Source organism: Sceloporus undulatus, chromosome 10 (assembly GCF_019175285.1).
Source record: "Sceloporus undulatus isolate JIND9_A2432 ecotype Alabama chromosome 10, SceUnd_v1.1, whole genome shotgun sequence".
Lineage (NCBI taxonomy): Eukaryota > Metazoa > Chordata > Lepidosauria > Squamata > Phrynosomatidae > Sceloporus > Sceloporus undulatus.
The window spans coordinates 12,476,328-12,496,229 of NC_056531.1; the positions used below are offsets into that span (position 1 = coordinate 12,476,328).

The 19,902-nt window shown below is 46.2% G+C and overlaps 1 protein-coding gene and 1 gene segment (V, D, J or C); both read right to left on the reverse strand.

Moving 5' to 3' along the window:
- LOC121916567 (immunoglobulin lambda-1 light chain-like) overlaps positions 1 to 19,902 on the reverse strand; it is a 189,793-nt gene that overhangs the window by 165,311 nt on the left and 4,580 nt on the right. For 3 of the 8 annotated variants that reach the window (XM_042441830.1, XM_042441832.1, XM_042441831.1), the window contains exons 1-2: positions 16,019 to 16,084; positions 15,390 to 15,714 (exon numbers count right to left, since the gene is read on the reverse strand). The exons of 2 other annotated variants lie outside the window; for them this stretch is intronic. In XM_042441830.1, coding sequence (XP_042297764.1) covers positions 15,390 to 15,714; positions 16,019 to 16,064 — 371 coding nt within the window. In that variant the 5' untranslated portion in view covers positions 16,065 to 16,084. Of the gene's footprint in view, positions 1 to 228; positions 530 to 648; positions 770 to 15,389; positions 15,715 to 16,018; positions 16,085 to 18,414; positions 18,716 to 18,858; positions 18,943 to 19,902 lie in introns of those variants that run through there. 3 more of the 8 variants (XM_042441847.1, XM_042441848.1, XM_042441842.1) reach the window with 2 other exon arrangements.
- Positions 2,836 to 4,154, reverse strand: LOC121916570. The segment is given in 2 exon segments: positions 2,836 to 3,644; positions 4,008 to 4,154. Coding segments are annotated over 2 exon segments (465 nt in total).

Sequence of the window (19,902 nt, forward strand, 5' to 3'; positions counted from 1 at the left end):
TGCCAAAATAAAAGTGGGTAATAAAGGTGATCAGGGAAGAACTCACTAATAATAATAATAATAATAATAATAATAATAATAATAATAATATCATGCATTTTGCTCCAAAACATACACAACCAGTTCAGGCTCAGCTAAGTGCTTCAGCGCTTCTGCTTTCCCTGTTCTTTGGGAGGAAGAGTGAAAGATTTGGTCTCACTTCCCCAGCAGAGTTCACCACTGTGGAACATGCTGTCAGTGCTAGACCAACAAGCACAGTAATAAATGGCCTCGTCTTCCACCTGGACGTCAGCAATGGTTAAATAGCCAGTGTTGCCAGCAGCAGAGGCCGAGAACCGGTTAGGGATCCCTTCCCCTCTGCTGCAGCCGTTGCAGTGCACAAAGCGAGGGGCTTCTCCGGGTCTCTGTTGATACCAGAAGACTGCAGTGTTCCAGTTCCCACTGCCTTTAGTGCAGGAGAGTTTTGTTTCTTTTCTCGGGGGCACAGACTCAGAGGCAGGCTGAGTCAATGTTGCCAGGGAATAGACACCTTTTCAAAGGGGGAAAATGAGAAAGTAATGTTATAATTGATACTCTGAGCTCGGATATCACCGAAGCATTCTCCTCGTGTGAGGATACCATGTTATGGATTATTCTGCACACTCTTACCGTCACAGTAATAGAGAAGAGAGAAGAGCAAAAGAGCCCACGCCATGATGAGCCCTCGGAGCAAGGATGGCTTTCTGAAGGAAACGGAGAAAGTGCCTGGGACTGTCCTCCTGGCTCCTTTTTTAAAACTGGGCTGAGCTGAAGAGAGGCCTCCTCATGCAAATCTGTCGTTGGCTCTCCTGCAAAGAAGCATCATGCCTCTTCCTGGAAGGTGTGAGGTTGTGCGGGAAACAAATGTAATCGAACCAATTTGCATACGGGGTTTGGGAAAATATCGGTCGGGATGCCATCCTTGTTCAGTGGTTCAACGCAACAGAATAAAGTCTAGCCAGGAAGAGGAACAAAAATGGACTGCTTTGGAAGAAGGAGGTCCAGTCCTTGGTATCTCCAGATAAAGGACAAACCAGTTGAAAACCGGACCAGGAACCACCCTTGGCATCTCCAGTTAACAGGATCAGGTCTCAGAGAAGGAGATAGAACATTCTCTATCTGAAGCTCTGGAGATCCATTGACACAGCCCTCTGCAGAACTTCACTAGAGGGACAAATTCAATCTAGACAGCTCAGTAGAAATGTTTAGAACTAGAATTTATTCATGCTTAGCATAAACCATATAGTTAGTTAGTTTATCCAAAGATCCAACAATACAAGTGCGAAGATTACAAAGTTATGCAGTCAGCCTTCCGCATTTGCAGCTTTGACATTCTTGATTTTGACTATTCACAAGTTTGTTGCTGATGCTTAGCTAGCTTGACCTCTCCCCTTCCTCCTCCTCTCCTCAATCTCTTGTCCTGTCAAAGGAACCGGCCAGGTTTGAAACCGCTTTCCGGCCCATAGATCTCCCCAGCCCACTTTTGTTAGTCCCAGTCCACCACTTCTCAATCGCCCCTCTTCTTTTGGAAGGACTAAGTTTGCAGCTGAGGCTGCAAAAGGTCTCAGCGTTTCCAAACATTCCATGTCAAATCCAACAACTCCTCTGTATTGTTTTACACTGCCTAGATTTGTTGTACATGACAGTTGGTACAGAACAACTTGAATAAATGAATAAATAAAGCCAGGAAGCCAATTTCAAAGCAGAAGCATTTGTACGATGTTTATTCAAAGAACAAAAAGGAGTCTACATAAAAAAAAAAAATCCAACGTATGGACCATTTAAAGAAAACAAATGTTTCATTCTTCATCCTCTCCATTTCGGAAACTACAAAGATTAGGGGAGTGTAATCTCTATGTAACTTTATGCTTCCGTATTACAATGCTTTGTTGTGTTTTCCACTTTGATTTACACAAAGGACAACTCTGGAACAAAACAGGCTTTAATAACCCCAAACAAGAATACCAGCCATACATTGAGTTATAACCTCAAGTTATAATCTTCAATCTGACCGTCAAAAGAATTTCCCCCCCAAAAATGTTCAGGACAGAAGATGGAGGACTACAAGAAGTTTCTCGGAGGGGATCTATGATAAAGTTCTATGATGAATTTGCCTTCTGATCCCAGTCCTTTGCCATCTCAGATTGACAAGAGCTTATTTCTCAGAAAATGCAGTAGACCAATTGTTTGTTGTTTGGTGCCTTCAAGACGCTTCCAGCCTATGGTGACCCTAAGGCAACCCAGCGCAGGGTTTTCTTGGCAAGATATCTGCAAAGGAGGGTTGCCATTCATTGCCTTCCTCTCCGGCTGAGAGAGTGTGTCTTGTCCAAGATCACCCAGGAGATTTCCGTGGCTGAGCGAACATTTGAACCCCAGTCTCTCAAAGTCCTAAGCCAACATTCAAACTGGTAAACCATACTAAGGGTTTAAATGCTGCATGCTTCCTAAGAGGTCGGAAGCCATGCTCCAGCCCTAAGGACTGCAGCGTAGCTTTGATGCAACTTCTGACCTCTTAAGATGTGTGTGTCATTTAAACAGCATACCTCCAAAGTGGCCCGAAGCAGATGTATTTTGGCCTGTCTGTTTGGGCCCTGACTCTGAACTCAGCAACTGAATTCAGCAAGAGACTGGGATGATAGAAAAAGCACAAAGCTCTCCTAAATCCAAATGTCCTTCCCAGCACCAGCTGCCTCACAAACATTGTAGTCAGCCCTTCGCATTTATGGATTTCTTATCCATGGATTCAACCATCCATAGCTTGACAATATTTTTAAAAATATATAAATTCCAATAAACTAACCTTGATTTTGGCATTTTATGTAAGGGACAGCGGTTTACTATGACATTGTATTTAACGGGGACTTGAGCATCCACGGATTTTGGTATCCACAGAGAGGTCCTCAAACCAAACCCCAGCAGATACCAAGGGTGCACTGTAATACTATGCTGCTATGTCCCTGCCCAGAGCAGGTTGTGTAAGGGTAACTTGAACTCAATGCACTAGTGAGCGGAGAAGAAGGGGTGCTCATGCATATTGCAGGCTTTCCAGCTATCTCAGCGGCAAAACAAGCGCAGGTGGTGTCTGTTGCCATCTGCTTCTTTCAAACATAATAGAGACAATAGACCAACTCTTCCCCCTAAAAGTGAACTCTTAGAAACTAGACATCACTAAGGCTAAATATGGGCAGGATTTTTAGGGAAAGCTGTAGACCAAGTAGACCACCATTTTGCAAATAAAATCTAGGAGGTTCTGTAGTAACTAAGAATTACTCTTTTGCGGGAGAAGGGATTAGTTCCCCATCACACTGAGCCACCATGACATCCATCGCCATTGTACCCAGCAGCACCACAATAATAATCTGCTTCATCTTCCGCCTGGACATTCGAAATGGTTAAGTAGCCCGTGTTGCCAGAGGTCGACCTCGCAAAGCGATCCGGGATCCCTTCTCCCCGGATGTTGGTGCTGGAGAGTAGAAAGCGAGGAGCCTGTCCCGGTTTCTGTTGGTACCAGGAGATGGCGGCATCCCACTTATCGCCACCATTTTTGGAACAGGAGAGCTTTGCTGTTCGTCCGAGGGACACGGACACGGAAGCAGGCTGGGTCAATGTGGGCTGGAACTGGACACCTGTACAGACCCCAAAAAACAAAACCTTGTTAGCCTCTCTTGCATTATACAAAAATGCTATAATTCCTTTGATTTTAAAGTACGAAACAGAGATATTTTTTAAACAGCCCCTATTTATTTGTTGCACTTATATCCCGCCTTCTACCAGAAATGGGATCCAGTGTTGTCGCGGGCCTTCAAGTCGTTTCCAACTTACGGCAATCTTAAGGCCAGCCTATCACAAAGTTTTCTTGGAAATGTCTTCAGAGAGGGGTTTGCCCTTGCCTTCCTTGAGGCAGAGGACCTGGAGGACCCTGGGACTCAGGGCAGCTACATTGCTTTGTAGGGGGCCAATGCTTCCAATCCCATTCTCCAAATCCTTACCTGAGGAGGAACTGAAGAACACAAGGAGAAGCAGAATCCAGGCCATGGTGAGATCTCTCCACGGAAAGAAAGGCAGCAAAGTGAATGAGTCCTTTTTCCTCCTTTCTGAAATCTCCATAAACTGAAGGAGGACACTCATGCAGAGGGCTCTTTCCTCCTGTTTTTGCTGCAAAGTTACATTTCCTCAGAGGAGGAGGAGGAGGCAGCAATGCAATATTTTAATCGAACCAACGCCCAGAGACAAAATTTGCATGGAGAGAAGGTGCGAGCATGAAGAGTGAAGAGACCTTCCTTTGTTGTAGGAAGAAGAAAAAACATCAACAATATCATGCACAGGAGGGAATAAATAAAATAAATAAACTGCATGTTATTTTGATCCATATTTTTGTTTATGGCCATCTGTCAGGAGGGCTTTGGTTGTGTCAGAATGGGGTTGGACTGGGTTACCCTTTGGGTCTCTTCCAACTCAAGGATTCTGTTCTTTGCCCTCCTCCTGCAAGTAGGCAAAATGAATAACAAACTGCCTGTCAGTCTGATTAAAATTTCCTTTGCATTCATGAATAAGCCCTGCAAAGTTTGCAATGCACGCAACCTGTCCAGACCAGACCAGACTCTTTGTCTTAGCTAGAGAAAGTTACATAACCGCACTTGACCTCTGTGCGGTAGTGAAACGGAAGCCAAGAGCATCCATGCATACCAAATGTTTTCCTGCCATGCAGTAACAGATGCAGACGGCGGAGGTAATTCTGCATTGATTATTTCTGCCAAATGTGCCAGACCCTAAACTAGCCATAAATTTCCTGGGATCCTCCCATGGATTTCCACCGGTTACCTCTTGTCCCAGCAAAATCCCAAATGGCTTCATCAAAAGGCAAAGCACTTTGAGATCTACGGAAAGGGCCAGGCTAAGATTCTGTATCAAGCAGTTGGAGAGTAACAGATCCACCATGCACTTCTATGCCCACCTCTGCTTATGTCTTACAGAGTCTGCTAGCTCTTCCTTGAAATATCTTGGATTCTCCTTCCCTCCATGCTCCCTTGAGTCCTTCCTCCTCTCTCCCAATGATCATGGCCTCATTCCCACTTACAAATAAATCAGTTTGCAATCCGAATCGATGGATCGATTCGACAGCAGAGTGTGGTTCACACTACATTTGCCCCGATCACATTTTTCCCCTGTAAAATAGCCCGCTTGTCATTCACATTGATGAATGAATTGATTCAAAATGGACCCGCTTCAGCCGGTCAAAGGCCAAATGTAAATCGATTCTGATCTGCATCTCATTCACACTTGCGCAGAATTGGTTTGTCAGAAAAGACGCAAGTTAAATGGGTCTAGCAGTATTGGGTTGATTGAAACAGCCCTGGAGACTGGGAATGAAAAGTTCTCATAAATGCTAGGAGTTCTCTGGGAATACTTCAAGATGGGGGGAAAGTCATGACAATCTCCAATCTAAAATCGGAAAGGAGAGGAACAAAACCAGGGACTTCCAGAGACTTTCCTCGTGCCCATAGTCAGGCATGAGGTAAGAAAAGGAGGAGGCTGGTTTTTTGACTGAGTTCCCCATTTGGTGGCATCACAGTGTACGCCGTACCAGTCCGCACTTGACAATAATAGTCCGCCTCATCCTCCAACCGAACGTTAGCAATGACTAAGTAGCAAATTCGGTTGGAGGAATCTTTGATGGCAGACAACCGACCGGGGATCCCAGCATCCGTGGTGTATTTCAGTAGGTATCTTGGACGGGCCCCGTGTTTTTGCTGATACCAGAACACCGTTCCATGTGTCCCACCAGCTAGAGAGCAAGGGAGTTTAACCGTTCTTCCCAGAGACTCGGACACGGAAGGTGGCTGGGTCAGAGTAAACGCGGCCAGGGAACCTGGGGAGAAATGGAAAACCATTTTGAAATCTTGCTCCATTATGGCCAAGATTATACAATCATTTCAGTGTATCATATGCTCTGAACCGCCTGTGGTGAATCTCAGCATAGCACCATGTATGTGGGCCAATGCTCCACACACATGGCTAGCAAGCCATTGTGCAATCGCAGCGCACAATGCTTTGTTATGTTTGTACCCTGGTTTTTCCCAAAATTGGGACTTAAAATGGCTAAAAGCACAATGCAGTTAAAAACCTACAAAAGTGGCCTTTCAAATGATAAAAGCAATGAGTAGAGGCAATTCCTCACATGTTACTCTATACCTGAATGCATTACTGTGCATGCAACAGTCCCATAGCCATATCTCTGCTTTCTTCACCACCAGCTGGATATGACCAGTGTGCCATGTCTAAAAAAAGATCATGCCACATCACTCCACATGGGTACGCTTGCATTGTGTGACTAACAAGATGCCAGAATATGTGTCCTACTTACAACCCACGGAAGCTTTGCGACCAAGTTGAGCATCTGAATCGTTCAAAGAGAACCAGCACCAACCAAGAAGTAATCTCCCCGACGTTACCTGTGCCAAAAGTGACAAGCATCAAGAGAAGAAAAGTCCATGCCATGTTGCCGGCTCCAGATTGTCAGTCTATTGCCTTGTGGCAAATGGGATTGCCATACTTTTTAAACCATCCAAAATTCAGCTGATGCAAATCTGTCATCTCCTCACTGGTCTGCTTCTTGGAGCATATTGATGATGTCAACTGAGACCTTGTTTGAAACCAATTCACACTGCAGTCCAAACCACACAGCCTAAATAATCAACACCATATTATTATTATTATTATTATTATTATTATTATTATTATTAGCCTGCCTTGATCCGTACGATTCTGACATAGGACTGTGCTGTATACGAATGATTCCTAAACGTTGCTCCTTCATTTGTTTTGGACTTCAACTCCCAGAAGCCCCAGCCAGCTTGGCCAAGGGCACTGGAATTCTAGGAGCTGATGTCCAAAGCATCTGGAGGACCAAAGGTTGGGAAGCACTGCTGTACACTGTCCCTATGACATTCCTTGGGGAGAGCCTTGGGGATTATGGTACCATGATAATGCTGGGAGGTCTTCCTTGGAGACCCCGGGGCATCTCACACATATTGCATATATATCCTGCCTTTCTCCAAAAATGGGATTCAAGGCAAAGCAAGCTATTCAATCGCACAGTGGGGACTTCCGTTTCACATCAACTGCGAATGTGCAATGTCCCGATGCATGACATGTCCTGATGCCCAAGGTGTCCCATTGTGCACGGGAACACATTATGCGCCAGGACAGAATGGACATTGGGACTGCTGTGCCATGGTCCTCTTTGTGCAATGGTCTTAGAGACATGGCTACGTCTCAGCTCTCCTCCTCTGAATCTGAGCATTGCGCTACGTCACAATTCATGCAATGACAAGGATGACAAGATGCCAGGTCTGACAGCAACAAATACTGCCACTGTCAGAGTATAGCAGAGTAGCTCACAAATTTAGAAACGTGTTCACAGCCCTCAGCGAAGATAACAGCAGATGGATGTCTTCCAGAAATGAATGGAATACAGGTACCATCGGGAACTCTCCAGCATTCGCTGCCAGGCTTCTGCTGATTAACAACCAGACAAGCCAAGCTCCCGAAAGTGCTATCTTTATTTACAAAGTGCAACCAAACAACCAACGCGACTATACAGATCTCACAACCAACTCCTCTCTCAAAACCCACAATTACCGGAAGTCCATGAGTTTATATAGACACCAAACCATGCGGTCCCACAAACTCAGCCTCTTCCTGTCCCACAAAGAAAATTGTCCCCTTGTCTAATCAGACACATGTTCATCTTTGGCTTGCTGCACGCAGGCAGTAGAGTGACCATGTACCTATGAGCAACAGCTGTAGCTCATTAGCTTCGTCCTCTGTGTGCTGAATGCTCATGGTCACCACACATCTAAACATTTCTGTGTTAGCTGGCTTTCAACCCATAACAGCCACGTCCTGAACCATTTCCTCTGTCTGAAAGAACCCTCTAACTCTGAACACCTGCCTCCTCTCCCCTGAGATTTGAAGTCCAGTGAAGAGGAAAGCACTCTGAATGTGAACCAAAGCATTCTTTCCTCCAATCTGCAGGCAAGCCCTGCCCCAAACACATCTGACAGGTCAAATGCCCAGGTATTTCTATTAATGTGGTTTGTTAACTGTTGGGGTCTCCTGCCTCGATCCATGGGGAAAGGCAGGTAATATATTATTATTATTATTATTAAATTACAGGTAGCCAAAGACTGAGGATGAACCTACAATTTCAGTTAGACTATAAACCACTTGCAAACCAAAAGCTACCAGCTGCAAGGAGGTTATTGCCTTGCTTCCCCCTAAAGTTGTATCACTGTGAGCTGCCTGCTGCTATCATAAGATAAACAGTAATAGACTCCCTCGTCTTCTGCTTGGACGTTGGAGATGGTGAAGGTGGCCTCAGAGCTGCCCACAGAACCAGAGAATCGGTCAGGGATATCAGAGGGTCTGCTGCTGTCATCATATATCATGAGTTTAGGGACACGGCCAGGCTTCTGTTGATACCAAGATACATAATGGTCGCTGATGCTTCCGCTGCTCCTGGTACAAGGGATCCTGACCGTTGAACCAAGAGATGTTGAGACGGAGGGCGGCTGAGTCATTATGAACTGGGCCAACGTCCCTGAAAGAAATCCAAGAACAGAGAGAAGCCATGTTGACTTGGGGACCCATTCCACAATGCTGATAGGAAAGGGAAGGAACGCCATCAGGCAGTAGCCTGGGTTGAGGAATGGTCCATTCTCAGGGTTCAAAAAGAGGGATAAGTCAGAGGGGTCAAGAAATGTTCCCTGTTACCTGTGCAGTAGGTCAGGAGGCTCAAAAAGAGAGAAAGCCAAACCATGATGGCAAGGCGGGAAGGGAAGGTGTAGGCTTCCTGCTACTAAATCCTCTCTGGATTGGGCACTCTGGGTCTTCTTAAGCCCCTGGTTGAGTAGGATGCAAATGCATGCAAATATGCTTCCTCTCCATTGGCCGGGGTGTCCCTAGCTTTACCTACTTCTTCCTAGGAGAAAGCCAAAAGCCTCCCTCTTCGTGGTTTGAAACATTTGCAGAAAAATGCATGCATGGGCGTCCTACTGTACTGAATTCCACCATAGTGCAACATATCACTATGTACATACACCACTTCTGATGTCTTGCACTATGGTGGAATTCACTACCTACTGCCATTGTGAATTGCACAATGCAGGGACAGCTATGTAGCTGTCACTGCACTGGGCAATGCCCAGTGCACAAAGGCAGTAGGTAGTGTGCATTGCTACTCTAATCTAGGTGTATTACTGTGTCGTGTTCATTGCCACTCTAATCTTGGTGTATTATTGTGTATCTGCAATGGTTCCTAGTGTGGAACACCGTACTCACCACCATCAGCTGGCGGCATCTGCTCCACATTGTCTAAAAAAGTCACTCCGCATGTGCAGTGACACTTTTTCTGCGTATGTTACTAGCAGGATTCCAGGCTTCATTGCAACCTTCACAATGCCTTAGACCAGAGATTCCTAAACTTTGGCCATGTGGATGTTTTAGATTTCAGCTCCCAGGATTCCTGACTGTTGACCAAGCTGGATGTGGCTTCTGGGAGTTGACGTTCAAAACACCTGGAGGACCAAAGTTTGGGAACCACTGTCTGAGACCAAGAAGAGGGGCCACTCCTGTAGGCCTATGGATCACTTTTCTGCCCCAGAGCCCTTCATGAAATCTCAAAATAAAATGAATCCAAACTAAATGTAGTCAGATCTCCACCTTGGTCAAGGATGTGAAAGAGAGAAAGGCATTCCAACCCCAGCTAAGAGACAGATTCAGCCTCCTTCAAGCTCTGCAGCTTCTGGACATCAAGATCTGAAAGAGAAGGACACAAGGAGAAGTTGAAGACTTTTTTCCTACGCTGTTGACCTGTCACTGCAGCCAACTTGGGCGATAGTCGAGGATTCTGGGAGCTGAGGTCCAAAACATCTGGAGGGCCAATGGCTAAAGACCTGTGAGCTACAATGCAGCAACACCAAACATATGCAGAGGTTGCATCAGAAGGTTTCAGCCCAAATGACCACTTCTTGATGCCAGTTAAACTCCCTGCACCAATGGAGAGCAGACCTGTGACACCAAGAAGGAGCCAGGCCATTCTGGGGAAACTGGGGAAGTTCCTAAAGCAAAGAGAAGATTGCAGGTTGTCTTCCTCTGTCCGTTGTGCTTGACATAGGGACACTTGGCCAACATTGCCCCCTACAGATTAAAAGCAGGACTATGACTTTGGAGACCAGGCTTGAATCCCAGCTCAGCCATGGAAACCCACTTTGGGCAAGTCATACCCTCTCAGCCTCTGCAGAGGATGGCAATGGCAAACCCCCTCTCAAGAAACGTGCCAAGAAGACCCCAGGATAGAATCAGCTTAGGGTCCCCATCAGACATGACTTGAAGGCACACATCATTTCCAGCTGTGTGATTCAAATGATCTCAAGCACAGGGCAAATTCAGCTTCAAGGCTGGGGTGGGCCACGGTTATCCTTGAAAGGTTTTCAGACTGCAGCACCCATAATCCCACACCATCAGTCATGTTGGCTAGAGCTGATAGGAGTTGTAAGATGAGAGCATCTATAGGGCCATGAAAACTCACCTCTGCTTTTGAGCAGTTATATTCCACACACAATAAATAAAAATAATAATAAAATAAAAGATTTATTTATATACCGCCCTTCGAAACATCAGGGCGGTTTACAACAATATATAACAGTACTGTTACAACAAAATACAAAGTACAAAGTTATACAATATACAACAATACAGTTATAACAAAATACAAAATTATACAAGAGTAATTACAAGAAAATACAAAACATTGCATGCCCACCCTCCATACAGCAAAAACCCATAATAAACATCCACAACAATATATAACTCAAGAAAATAAAACTCTAAAAGCCATACTATAGCTGGATGGCAATATACATCATCGAGGAGGCTAGAATGACATTGGTGCTCATGGGAAAAACACAATCCATGAGCATATATACCCCAAACACAGACAATGAAAGAAATGAAGGAGGTGTGCTGGGTTTTTGTCTCAGGGACCCTGTTGTCATTTCCAACTGAATGGTTCCAACTGTCTCAAGACAACCTGAGTTGTATAGTCATTTTTCATTCTATCGGGGGGTGAGTAAGGAGCAGAACGTAGGTTTTTGTCTCACTTCCCCATCAGACTTCCCACCGTGAGCCGTGCCGCTGTGCCATGTAGCACAGTAATAATCTGCCTCGTCTTCTGGTTGAACCCCAGCAATGACTAAATTCCAGAGGTTCTTGGAGCCGTCGGGGGAGACGCTGAATCTCTCCAGGATCCCCGAGCCCCTGCCTTGGCTGCTGCTAGTGTAATAGTGGTATACAAACTGAGGGCCTCCGCCTGGTTTCTGCTGGTACCAGCCAACCCTATAGTTGCTGATGACGTATCCAGAGGACATGGCACAGGTGAGATGGATGGTCGCACCTGAGGCGAAGGATGCTGAGGGACTCTGAGTCAGGACAGGTTGTGAGGAAGAAACTACAAACCAGAAGAACGAAAGACATTGAGTTGTACCTCCATATAAGCATAGGTGACCCTTTTTACCCACATAGAGTCATCAGCCCAGCATCTCTCCAAGGGCTTTAGCTGCCTCCATTACCTGAAAAGCAGAGGAGGACCAAGAGGAGGACCAAGGCCATGGGGAGGGATCCAGGCACACACTCCATGCTGAGACCAAGCGCTCCGTCTGCCTGGGACTCTCGGATTGGCTCTTTAAAAGGGAAGAAAGTGCCTCCTCCACCAATGGCATCTCACCAGGTTCCTCCATCCCACCCCCTTGTGAGAGACCAGTATAAAGGGACACAGGGCAAAAGGGAAAGAAAGGAGTTGGGGAAGAGGCGGTGACCATCAATGCCATTCTATGAGAAGGAAGCCCTTGATCCTAGCTCAGGGGTCGGCAACCTTTTTGACCCGGGGGCCGGGTTGCTGTCCCTCAGACAACTGGGTGGCCGAAGCCAAAAAATAAATAATTAATTTAAAAAAAAAAGTATATAAATAAATAAACCGGGACAAATGTAGGAAAAAAATTTCTAATGGAGGACACTTTTTTAAAATGGAGGACACATGAAAAAAAATTGCTGATTTTTAAAAAAATGTTAATATAAATGCATTTTTCTGAGGCTTCTATAGACAATTGCCCCCCTTGCCCCTGCTTGCTCCCCCTTGACCCCCTTGCCCGCCACTTGCCCCCGCTTGCCCGCCTCCTCCTGATAGGCCAAAGGCCCCGGCGGCAATCGGTGACAGGACTGGGCTGGGGCTGGTCCCAAGGCCTCGCTGGGCCGGATCCGGTCCGCGGGTCGTAGGTTGCCTACCCCTGTCCTAGCTTATACTACATCAGTACCTTCTTCAAGAGAAAAGAAATAGGGTTGGATTGCTACATGCACTGACAAAGACATTGGTAGCATGAAATTTTGTAGACTTGAGCCTACTTCCTCTGATGCATGAGGAAGTACGGTCAAGTCTACAAAACCTCACGCCACCAACTCCTTTGTTTTTTCCAGTTACAGTCCATCCTTCCCTTACGCGGGGGATCCGTTCCGGATCCCACCGCGTAAGGCGAATTCCGCCTATGTTCGAGCCCCATTGGAAACAATGGGGGTCGTGCGCGGCAGCGCAGGCACGCGCAGGGCGCAATGGGCACGCACGCCCATTCAATTGAATGAGACGCGCCGCCCCGCGGCTTGAGCGCATATGGCGCGGGCATGCTGTACTCTCAAAGGTGCTGCAAGATCCCTTTGCATACTCATTTTCCAGACCAAAACAGCTAGGTCTTTGAACTCATACAACTCAATGGGCCTTCATTCCAAGGTAAATGCATAGAAGCCTGAGCTCATGGGCAGCTCCACTTCCGCAACCTTGAACTGAATGTAGATTCTTTGAGTGACACACCCTTTTTACCTCTCCAGGGAGACCGAGTGATGGGTTTTTTTCTTAGTTCCCCATAAGTGTTTACCACTGTGCAATATTCTACCACTGCTGTCCCACCTTCCACAATGATAATCATCCTCATCTTCAACCTTGGTGCTGGTGATAGTTAAATAGCCAACGTCTCCGGATTGGGAAGCCGTGAATCGATCTGGGATCCCTTCCCCTCTGTTGCTTCCAGCATACTGCACAAAGCGAGGGGCCAGGCCAGATCTCTGCTGGAACCACTCGATCTTGAAAGATGAGCTATCGCTGAAAGTGCAGGAGAGTTTGGCTGTTTGTCCCAGGGACACAGACTGGGAAACAGGCTGGATGGGCGCTGACTGAGAACTGACCCCTTTAGGAAAAAGCAAACGCAAATGTTACAACCTGGAGTCACATTCTGTGCTCTCAGATATCCAGAATATACTACAGCTAGAACACACGACATGACAAAGGCAAGTAGTTTGCTTCTTGGTCTATGTAATGAGTGTTGTCTGAAACCTTACCTAAACTGTATGTGAGCAACACAAGGAAATACAAAGCCCAGGCCATGGTGGACTATGAAAATAACGGTTAGGTTCAATGGCAGAATTGGATAGCTGCCTTTCTTAAATCACACTTGGTCTGAAGGTACTCCCTTCATGTAAATAAGTTGGTTAGCCATTGCTCTTATTTGAATTTCCTGCAGACCATGATGGGACATTCTAGACAAGCTAATGACCACCATAGAGATTTCTAAGAGGCAGATTTTGAAAAGGAGTAAGAATGAGCAGTGCTTCCACAGCCCTGAACCAAGTGCAGACGTTGCGCATTGGAGAAACATCTCCAAACCATTTTGCAATGGGGAACGTATGGAAGACACTAACAGGATTCCTCTGATGAGGCTCCCATCAGCCCTCCAGAGAAACCAGGTCCCTCAGGCTTGGCCTCTTCGCAATGGTCACCCAGCACTCAATGCCACCAGGTTGAGGAACCTCATCAGGTTGCTTTTTGTCTTGGTCTTTTCCTCTACCTTAGTCAGCCCCTTTTCCTTTTGGGTCATATCATTAAATCGTCTATGAAAGCTCATGCTACCAGCTTCTTTCTTTCAGTTACTCTGAAAGCTGCTACAAGATCCCTTTGTATAGATTAGACCCAGAGAATCAATTGCATTTACTTACTTGTTGATCTAGTATTCAGCAATTGATTTAATGGATCTAGTCTAGTTGGAACTCACCAACAGGATTCAGGCCTAAGTCAAACAAATGTGGAAAATACATATACTGTACCACACACTCTTCACCTTGAGATCCCTCCCTCCTCACCTTGAGGACCAGAGAAGAGGGACCAGCCCCAAAGATCTGGGAACCCGACTCCTGGGAGATGCATTCAAATCTAACGGACAAAAGTCTAATGAAGGGGTAGACAAATGTTGGTGTGGAGGACAGGTCTCCCCAGAACCCCTAAGAGCCAGATGACAGCAAAGGCATGACCACACTCCTTGAAAATGTTGGGCCCCCAACAGAATACTTGACGTAACTTCATCCATACTCATGGGCAAGAACACAGCTGTGTTGAAGAAGAGGAGAAGGACCTGTGATAGCAACAATAATGGTAACAATTAAGTCCTCATATGCGTTGTTACTTTCCATACAGGTCCATAGAATAGGAGAGAATCACACCATCAGGACCCTTAGGGAAATCTGATCCAACCGCAGCTAAAATGCTTATGAAACATAGCCATGAAAGTCCTCCAGAGAAAGAAGGTCCACCACCTTCTAAAACATTTTATCCACCATTGAACAGCTCTCACATTCAGAAAGTTCTTCCTTATGCTTACGTGGAACCTCTTTCTTGTTATTTGTGTCCCTTGGTTCAGCTCCTAGGTTACATCCGCGCTGCAGAATTAATGTCCTTGGACGCTGTTTTAAATGCCATGGCTCAGTGCTATGGGATTCTGGGATTTGTAGTTTGTATTTCGCCTTCTCTCTCAGAGAACTTTGGCCCTAAAACAAACTGCAAATTCCATAGGATGGAGCCATGACAGTTAAAGTAGTGTCAACTTAGATTAATTCTGCCGTGTGGCAGAATGCTCCATTTTATAACATGACACTCCATCAGATCTTTAAAGACAGATGTTTCGTATCCTCTCTCCATCTCCTTTTCTCCAAGCCAGCCATGCTCAGCTCCTAAAGCTTTTCTTGCAGAGTTTAGTTTGTAGACTTTTTCTCGTCTCGGTTGCCATCTTCTGGACAATTTCCATCCTGGCAACGTCCAACTGTGGTGCCCAGAACTGGGTGCAGGATTTCAAGTGAGGTCTAACCGAAGCAGAACAGAGGGAGTCCAGGGCTTCCTTTGACCTGGGGACTATAGTTCTGCTCTACTTCACCTTCTGATACAGGAGAAGTGAGACATTTTTGTCTCAGTTCCCCATAAGGGCAGATCACTGTGACACCCGCTGAGAAGATAGTCCCATGTGGCACAGTAATAATCCGCCTCGTCTTCCGCTTGAACCCCAGCAATGACTAAATTCCAGAGGTTGTTGGAGGCATCAGGGGAGACACTGAATCTCTCTGGGACCCCTGAGCCCCTGCCTTGGCTGCTGCTAGTGTAATAGTGGTAAAGAAACAGAGGAACACCACCAGATTTCTGCTGGTACCACCTTGCTCTCTCCTTGCTGATGCTGTACCCGCTGTTCATAGTGCAAGGGATCTTTACCTCTGAACCCAGAGATTTGGATAAGGAGGGTGGTTGGGTCACTGCTAGTTGGGACTCCGAACCTGCGAGAAGGGAATAGACAGTGTTACTGGCTCAGCTTGGACTGCTGCCACACCACAGAATTAATGGAGTTTGACACCGCTTTAACTGTCATGGCTCCATCCCTGAGAGGTGTAGTTTGTTGAGGCAACACAGTGGCTAAATAGCTCACAAAACTACCAACCCCAGCGTTCCATTGCAGCGAGCCATGGCCATTAAAGCAGTGCCAAACTGCAACGTAGATGCAACCTTGGATGAAGCTTTACGCATAAGGCAGCAAAGACAACCCCACTTTAAATTCAACCTTCAGCTACTGGTGGTCCTCACCTAAAACAAACAGGCCCAGCAACGAAATCACCGGAACCAACAACATTGTCACAGGGATGCACACCGTCCGTTTCTCTGGTGTGCTTTTCTTCCACTAGCGTCCCTTTATCTCTCCTGGTGGAACCAAATTCTATCACCTTTATGCAAATATTGCCAGCTGCCATTGGCTCTTCCTTATGATGGTCCAGCATGGTATCAATGGGCAACATCATGGACAGCAACGGACTTTGGAAAGAACAAGACTTAAAATGTCCAGCACCCTCCAAAGGTTGTTTTCCCCCTTTTGCACAGGTTTAAATTCTGGAGCTTCTCTTGGAAAGAGGGGATCACCCTGCGCATGCTTTCAATGATTGCATCATAGATGCGACCTTGGGTGAAGCTTTATGTGTAAGACAGCACAGACAACTCCACTTTAAATTAAACCTTCAGCTACTGGTGGTCCTCACCTAAAGTGCTTTGAAGGTTGGATGATCAAGCGCCTCTGAGCCCTTTCAAAGTGCTTTCCTCCGATCTTGGAGAAACTACCCAATTTGTCAGGAGCAATTGGCTAGGTTCTGACATTCAGGAGACCAGGCTTGAATAGCAGTAGACGCATCTCATTTTAGAATGGGAAAGGATTTGAGTCCACGGTTTGGGGATCACTACAAGGGCTGATTCACACAACTTCCCAAGCATGGATCAATAAGGTTGGACTAGCAGACAGGAGGTGATTCAATGAATATGTTCACCAGAAGCTGAAAATCTTTAAGTGGCTCTGTGTAGAAATGTGTAAATCTGCAAGGGCTGAACACATTCGTCTGGTCAGTCATTGTCTGCCAGTTCAAACAAATGGCTAACAGGTAAGAAAAGCTGAGCACACAGATGCAAACAGCTCCAGAAGTAGTTGGGATAAGGGCTGAAAAACACCTGGTAGCAATTTATTATTATTATTATTATTATTATTATTATTATTATTATTATTATTACATGATGGGCTTCTATTCTTTACCATGGCTGTGGCGCATAGCTAGCTAGCTAGTTTGCTCTGTGGGTATATGCAAATGTGTCTATGGGGTTTAACCAGCATAGAGGCCTGCATGAAAAGTCTAGCAGGCCTCTTTCTCTTTGCTTGAATCTCTTGTGGTCCCTTGATTCCTTCTCCAGAGGAAAGCAGTACAAGGTAGAGACAGCCTAACCTAGGCTGCACCTATTGGAGCAGTTTGATACCGCTTTAGCTGCCACAGCTCATGGAATTCTGGGATCTGTAGTTGGGTGAGCTACTCAGTCCTCTCTGTCAGCATGCTCTGGGGCCACATCAAACTACAAAGCACAGCATTGGGCTATGGCCGTTCAAGCAGTGTCAAACTGTGTTAATTCTGTGGTGTGGCAGCAGCCCTAGTTCTCCAGCTGGTACTTGGCGATGCCAGCTTCCCTACTAATAAGAGTGCTTTGTTCCCTTGAGAACAGCCCTGGTGAGATACGTCTCTGCCCCAGAGACAGCCACCTTCTCATCTGGGACATCTAGTGGGCCTGCAAGTGGGAGGAGCTGCACGTATCTCCGGGGTCCATATACGCATACATTATTATTATTATTCTATTAATGTATATCCCACTTTCCCCCCAAACGTGGGACCCAAAGCAGAAACTGCCCCCGCTTTCAACTACAGAGACCTCTCTTTGCTTCTGTTCCACTATCCACTTACCATTGCTAATTAATAAAGCTGTTTTCTGTATCTTTAGTGATTGATACTTGTAATTTGTAATTTTGTATTTTGTAATTTTATGTGTGTTGTAAACCCACCTCGATCTGCAGGGAGAGGCGGGAAATATAAATAAACCATACTATTGTTGTTGTTGTTGTTGTTGTTGTTTTTATACTCGTGGACGTGATTAGTTCCCAAGATACCCAAAGGAGGAGTAAGGAGGTAAATTAAGGTACCTTCTGGAAAGTGGAGTACACCTGCCTTAATCTTAGGTGGTGTTTTAGGTGCATGGTAGCATTGCCCAAAGGGGCATGAACCACTGAAAGAATAAATGTCTAATGGTACTTTGGAGGCTTGGAGAAACAAGCAACCACCTTTGTCTTTGTTTGCAACCTTAGGATGGACTCCAGCCTTAGAGCATCCCTCCTGCAGGCTGCCTACTCCTGGATTCATCTCAGATTGACCGGCCATGTCATGTTTTGTTTGCATTGCTAAAATCAAGGTGGCTCCTTGCAAGAGCATCATAGTCAATCGAGAGAATGAATCTAAGGCCTCCGCTCTAATCCTGCTCCTGTCTCTCTCTCTGCTTTTGTCTGAGACCTCATCCATTACATTACAGAAGGTCGAAAAAGCACCACTTCTCTTGATGCTCAGGAAAAAGCCAAAGAGGTGGGTTTTTGTCTCACTTCCCTATCTAAATGAGCAACTGTGCACTCGCTCCCTGACCACACACAACAGTAATAAACGGCTTCGTCTTCCATCTGGGCCCGAGTGATGGTCAGGGACATCACATTCCCAGCCCTGGACCCAGAAAAGCGGTCCGGGACGTCCGATGGCCTGGTGCTGGTGCTATGCATCACTGCACGGGGTTTCATCCCAGATTTCTGCTGGGCCCACCAAGGGTAGTTGCCATCACCGATGGTTCCGCTATTGAATCGGCAAGACATAGTGACCGTCCCACCTAAAGCCACCGATTCGGGGTCCTTCAAGGTCTGGAGTTGCTGGACACTTGGACCTGGAAGAGAAGAAGGCTGCAAATCAATTATTAAGAAGATTTTCAGTGTCGCTGCATCAAGGTGTCATGATTCTAGGGTACGTAAGATATGTGTCTTGGTTTTAGGTTTGTTTCATCGCTTCCACGGAATGAATGTTCCTCACCGACAGAAGCGAGGATTGTGAAGAGAAGCAATGCCTGGGCCATTCTGGGGAAAGCTGGTGGGTTGATCTTCCAAAGTCAAAAGGATCTCCTCTTGGCTTCCTCCCAACCTCTTTTGAATCCCTAGAGTTAAGAGGACAGACCTTTCATGCAAATCTGCTCCCCTTTAACTATAATCGCCAAACGACAACCACCAGAAAGGAGGGGACCCCCTATTGCTCGCATCATGCATCTGAAGAGAACATCATCTTCTTCTTCTTGGTCATCTTGGGAAGAGGGAGCAGGAAGCCATCTCTGAACAACAGCCATCAGAGGTTGAGGTCTTCAACGCCAACGCTTCCCAAACCAAGCAGCAGCCCAAAAGAGCATAAAATACAACATTGAGAGCGGTGCTTCTAAACATGGGCAGAGTGCATTTCCCTCACCACTGAGCAAGACCGCACATCCTAACATTCATCAGGGGTGTGGAAGGAGACCCTTCTCAATTTTAACCTGGGCTGCCTTAGAGAAAAGGGGTTGCGATATCTGCCATTTCAACATAAAAAGTTCCCACCTTCAGATTCCCAGGTGACTCTTTTCGGCCATTCCCACCATTTTACTCTCCACCAGAAGCAGGTCTTTGGTAAAGCAAATGGGTCTTTTTTGCTCGCTGAAAACCAAGCCACCCCATACATTGCGTCACAAGGACGGACATAACAATACCTTCTTGATGGAGAGATCTTCTCATCCAGCCCCAGCTAAGCACAGAGTGGACAGAGATGCTCCGGGGATGTTGACATCCCTGCTAATAAAATAGCCCCAGGAGTCTTCCATCTGCCCAACTCCACTACCGCATGCATCACCTTCCCTACTGAAGCCACATTGCAGGTCCTTCCACAGTTCCCTCTCCTTCCACATCTGCTGTAGAGAAAGAAGCTGCCCATATTTGTTAGGGAGAAGTGAGAAAGCAACAGCTACATCCACTGGTAGAGGAAAGCAAGAACATTTTATCACTTGCTCAGGGAACCCAGTTGTAAGCCTTTCTCCTCCTCTTCCTCCTTCTGTCC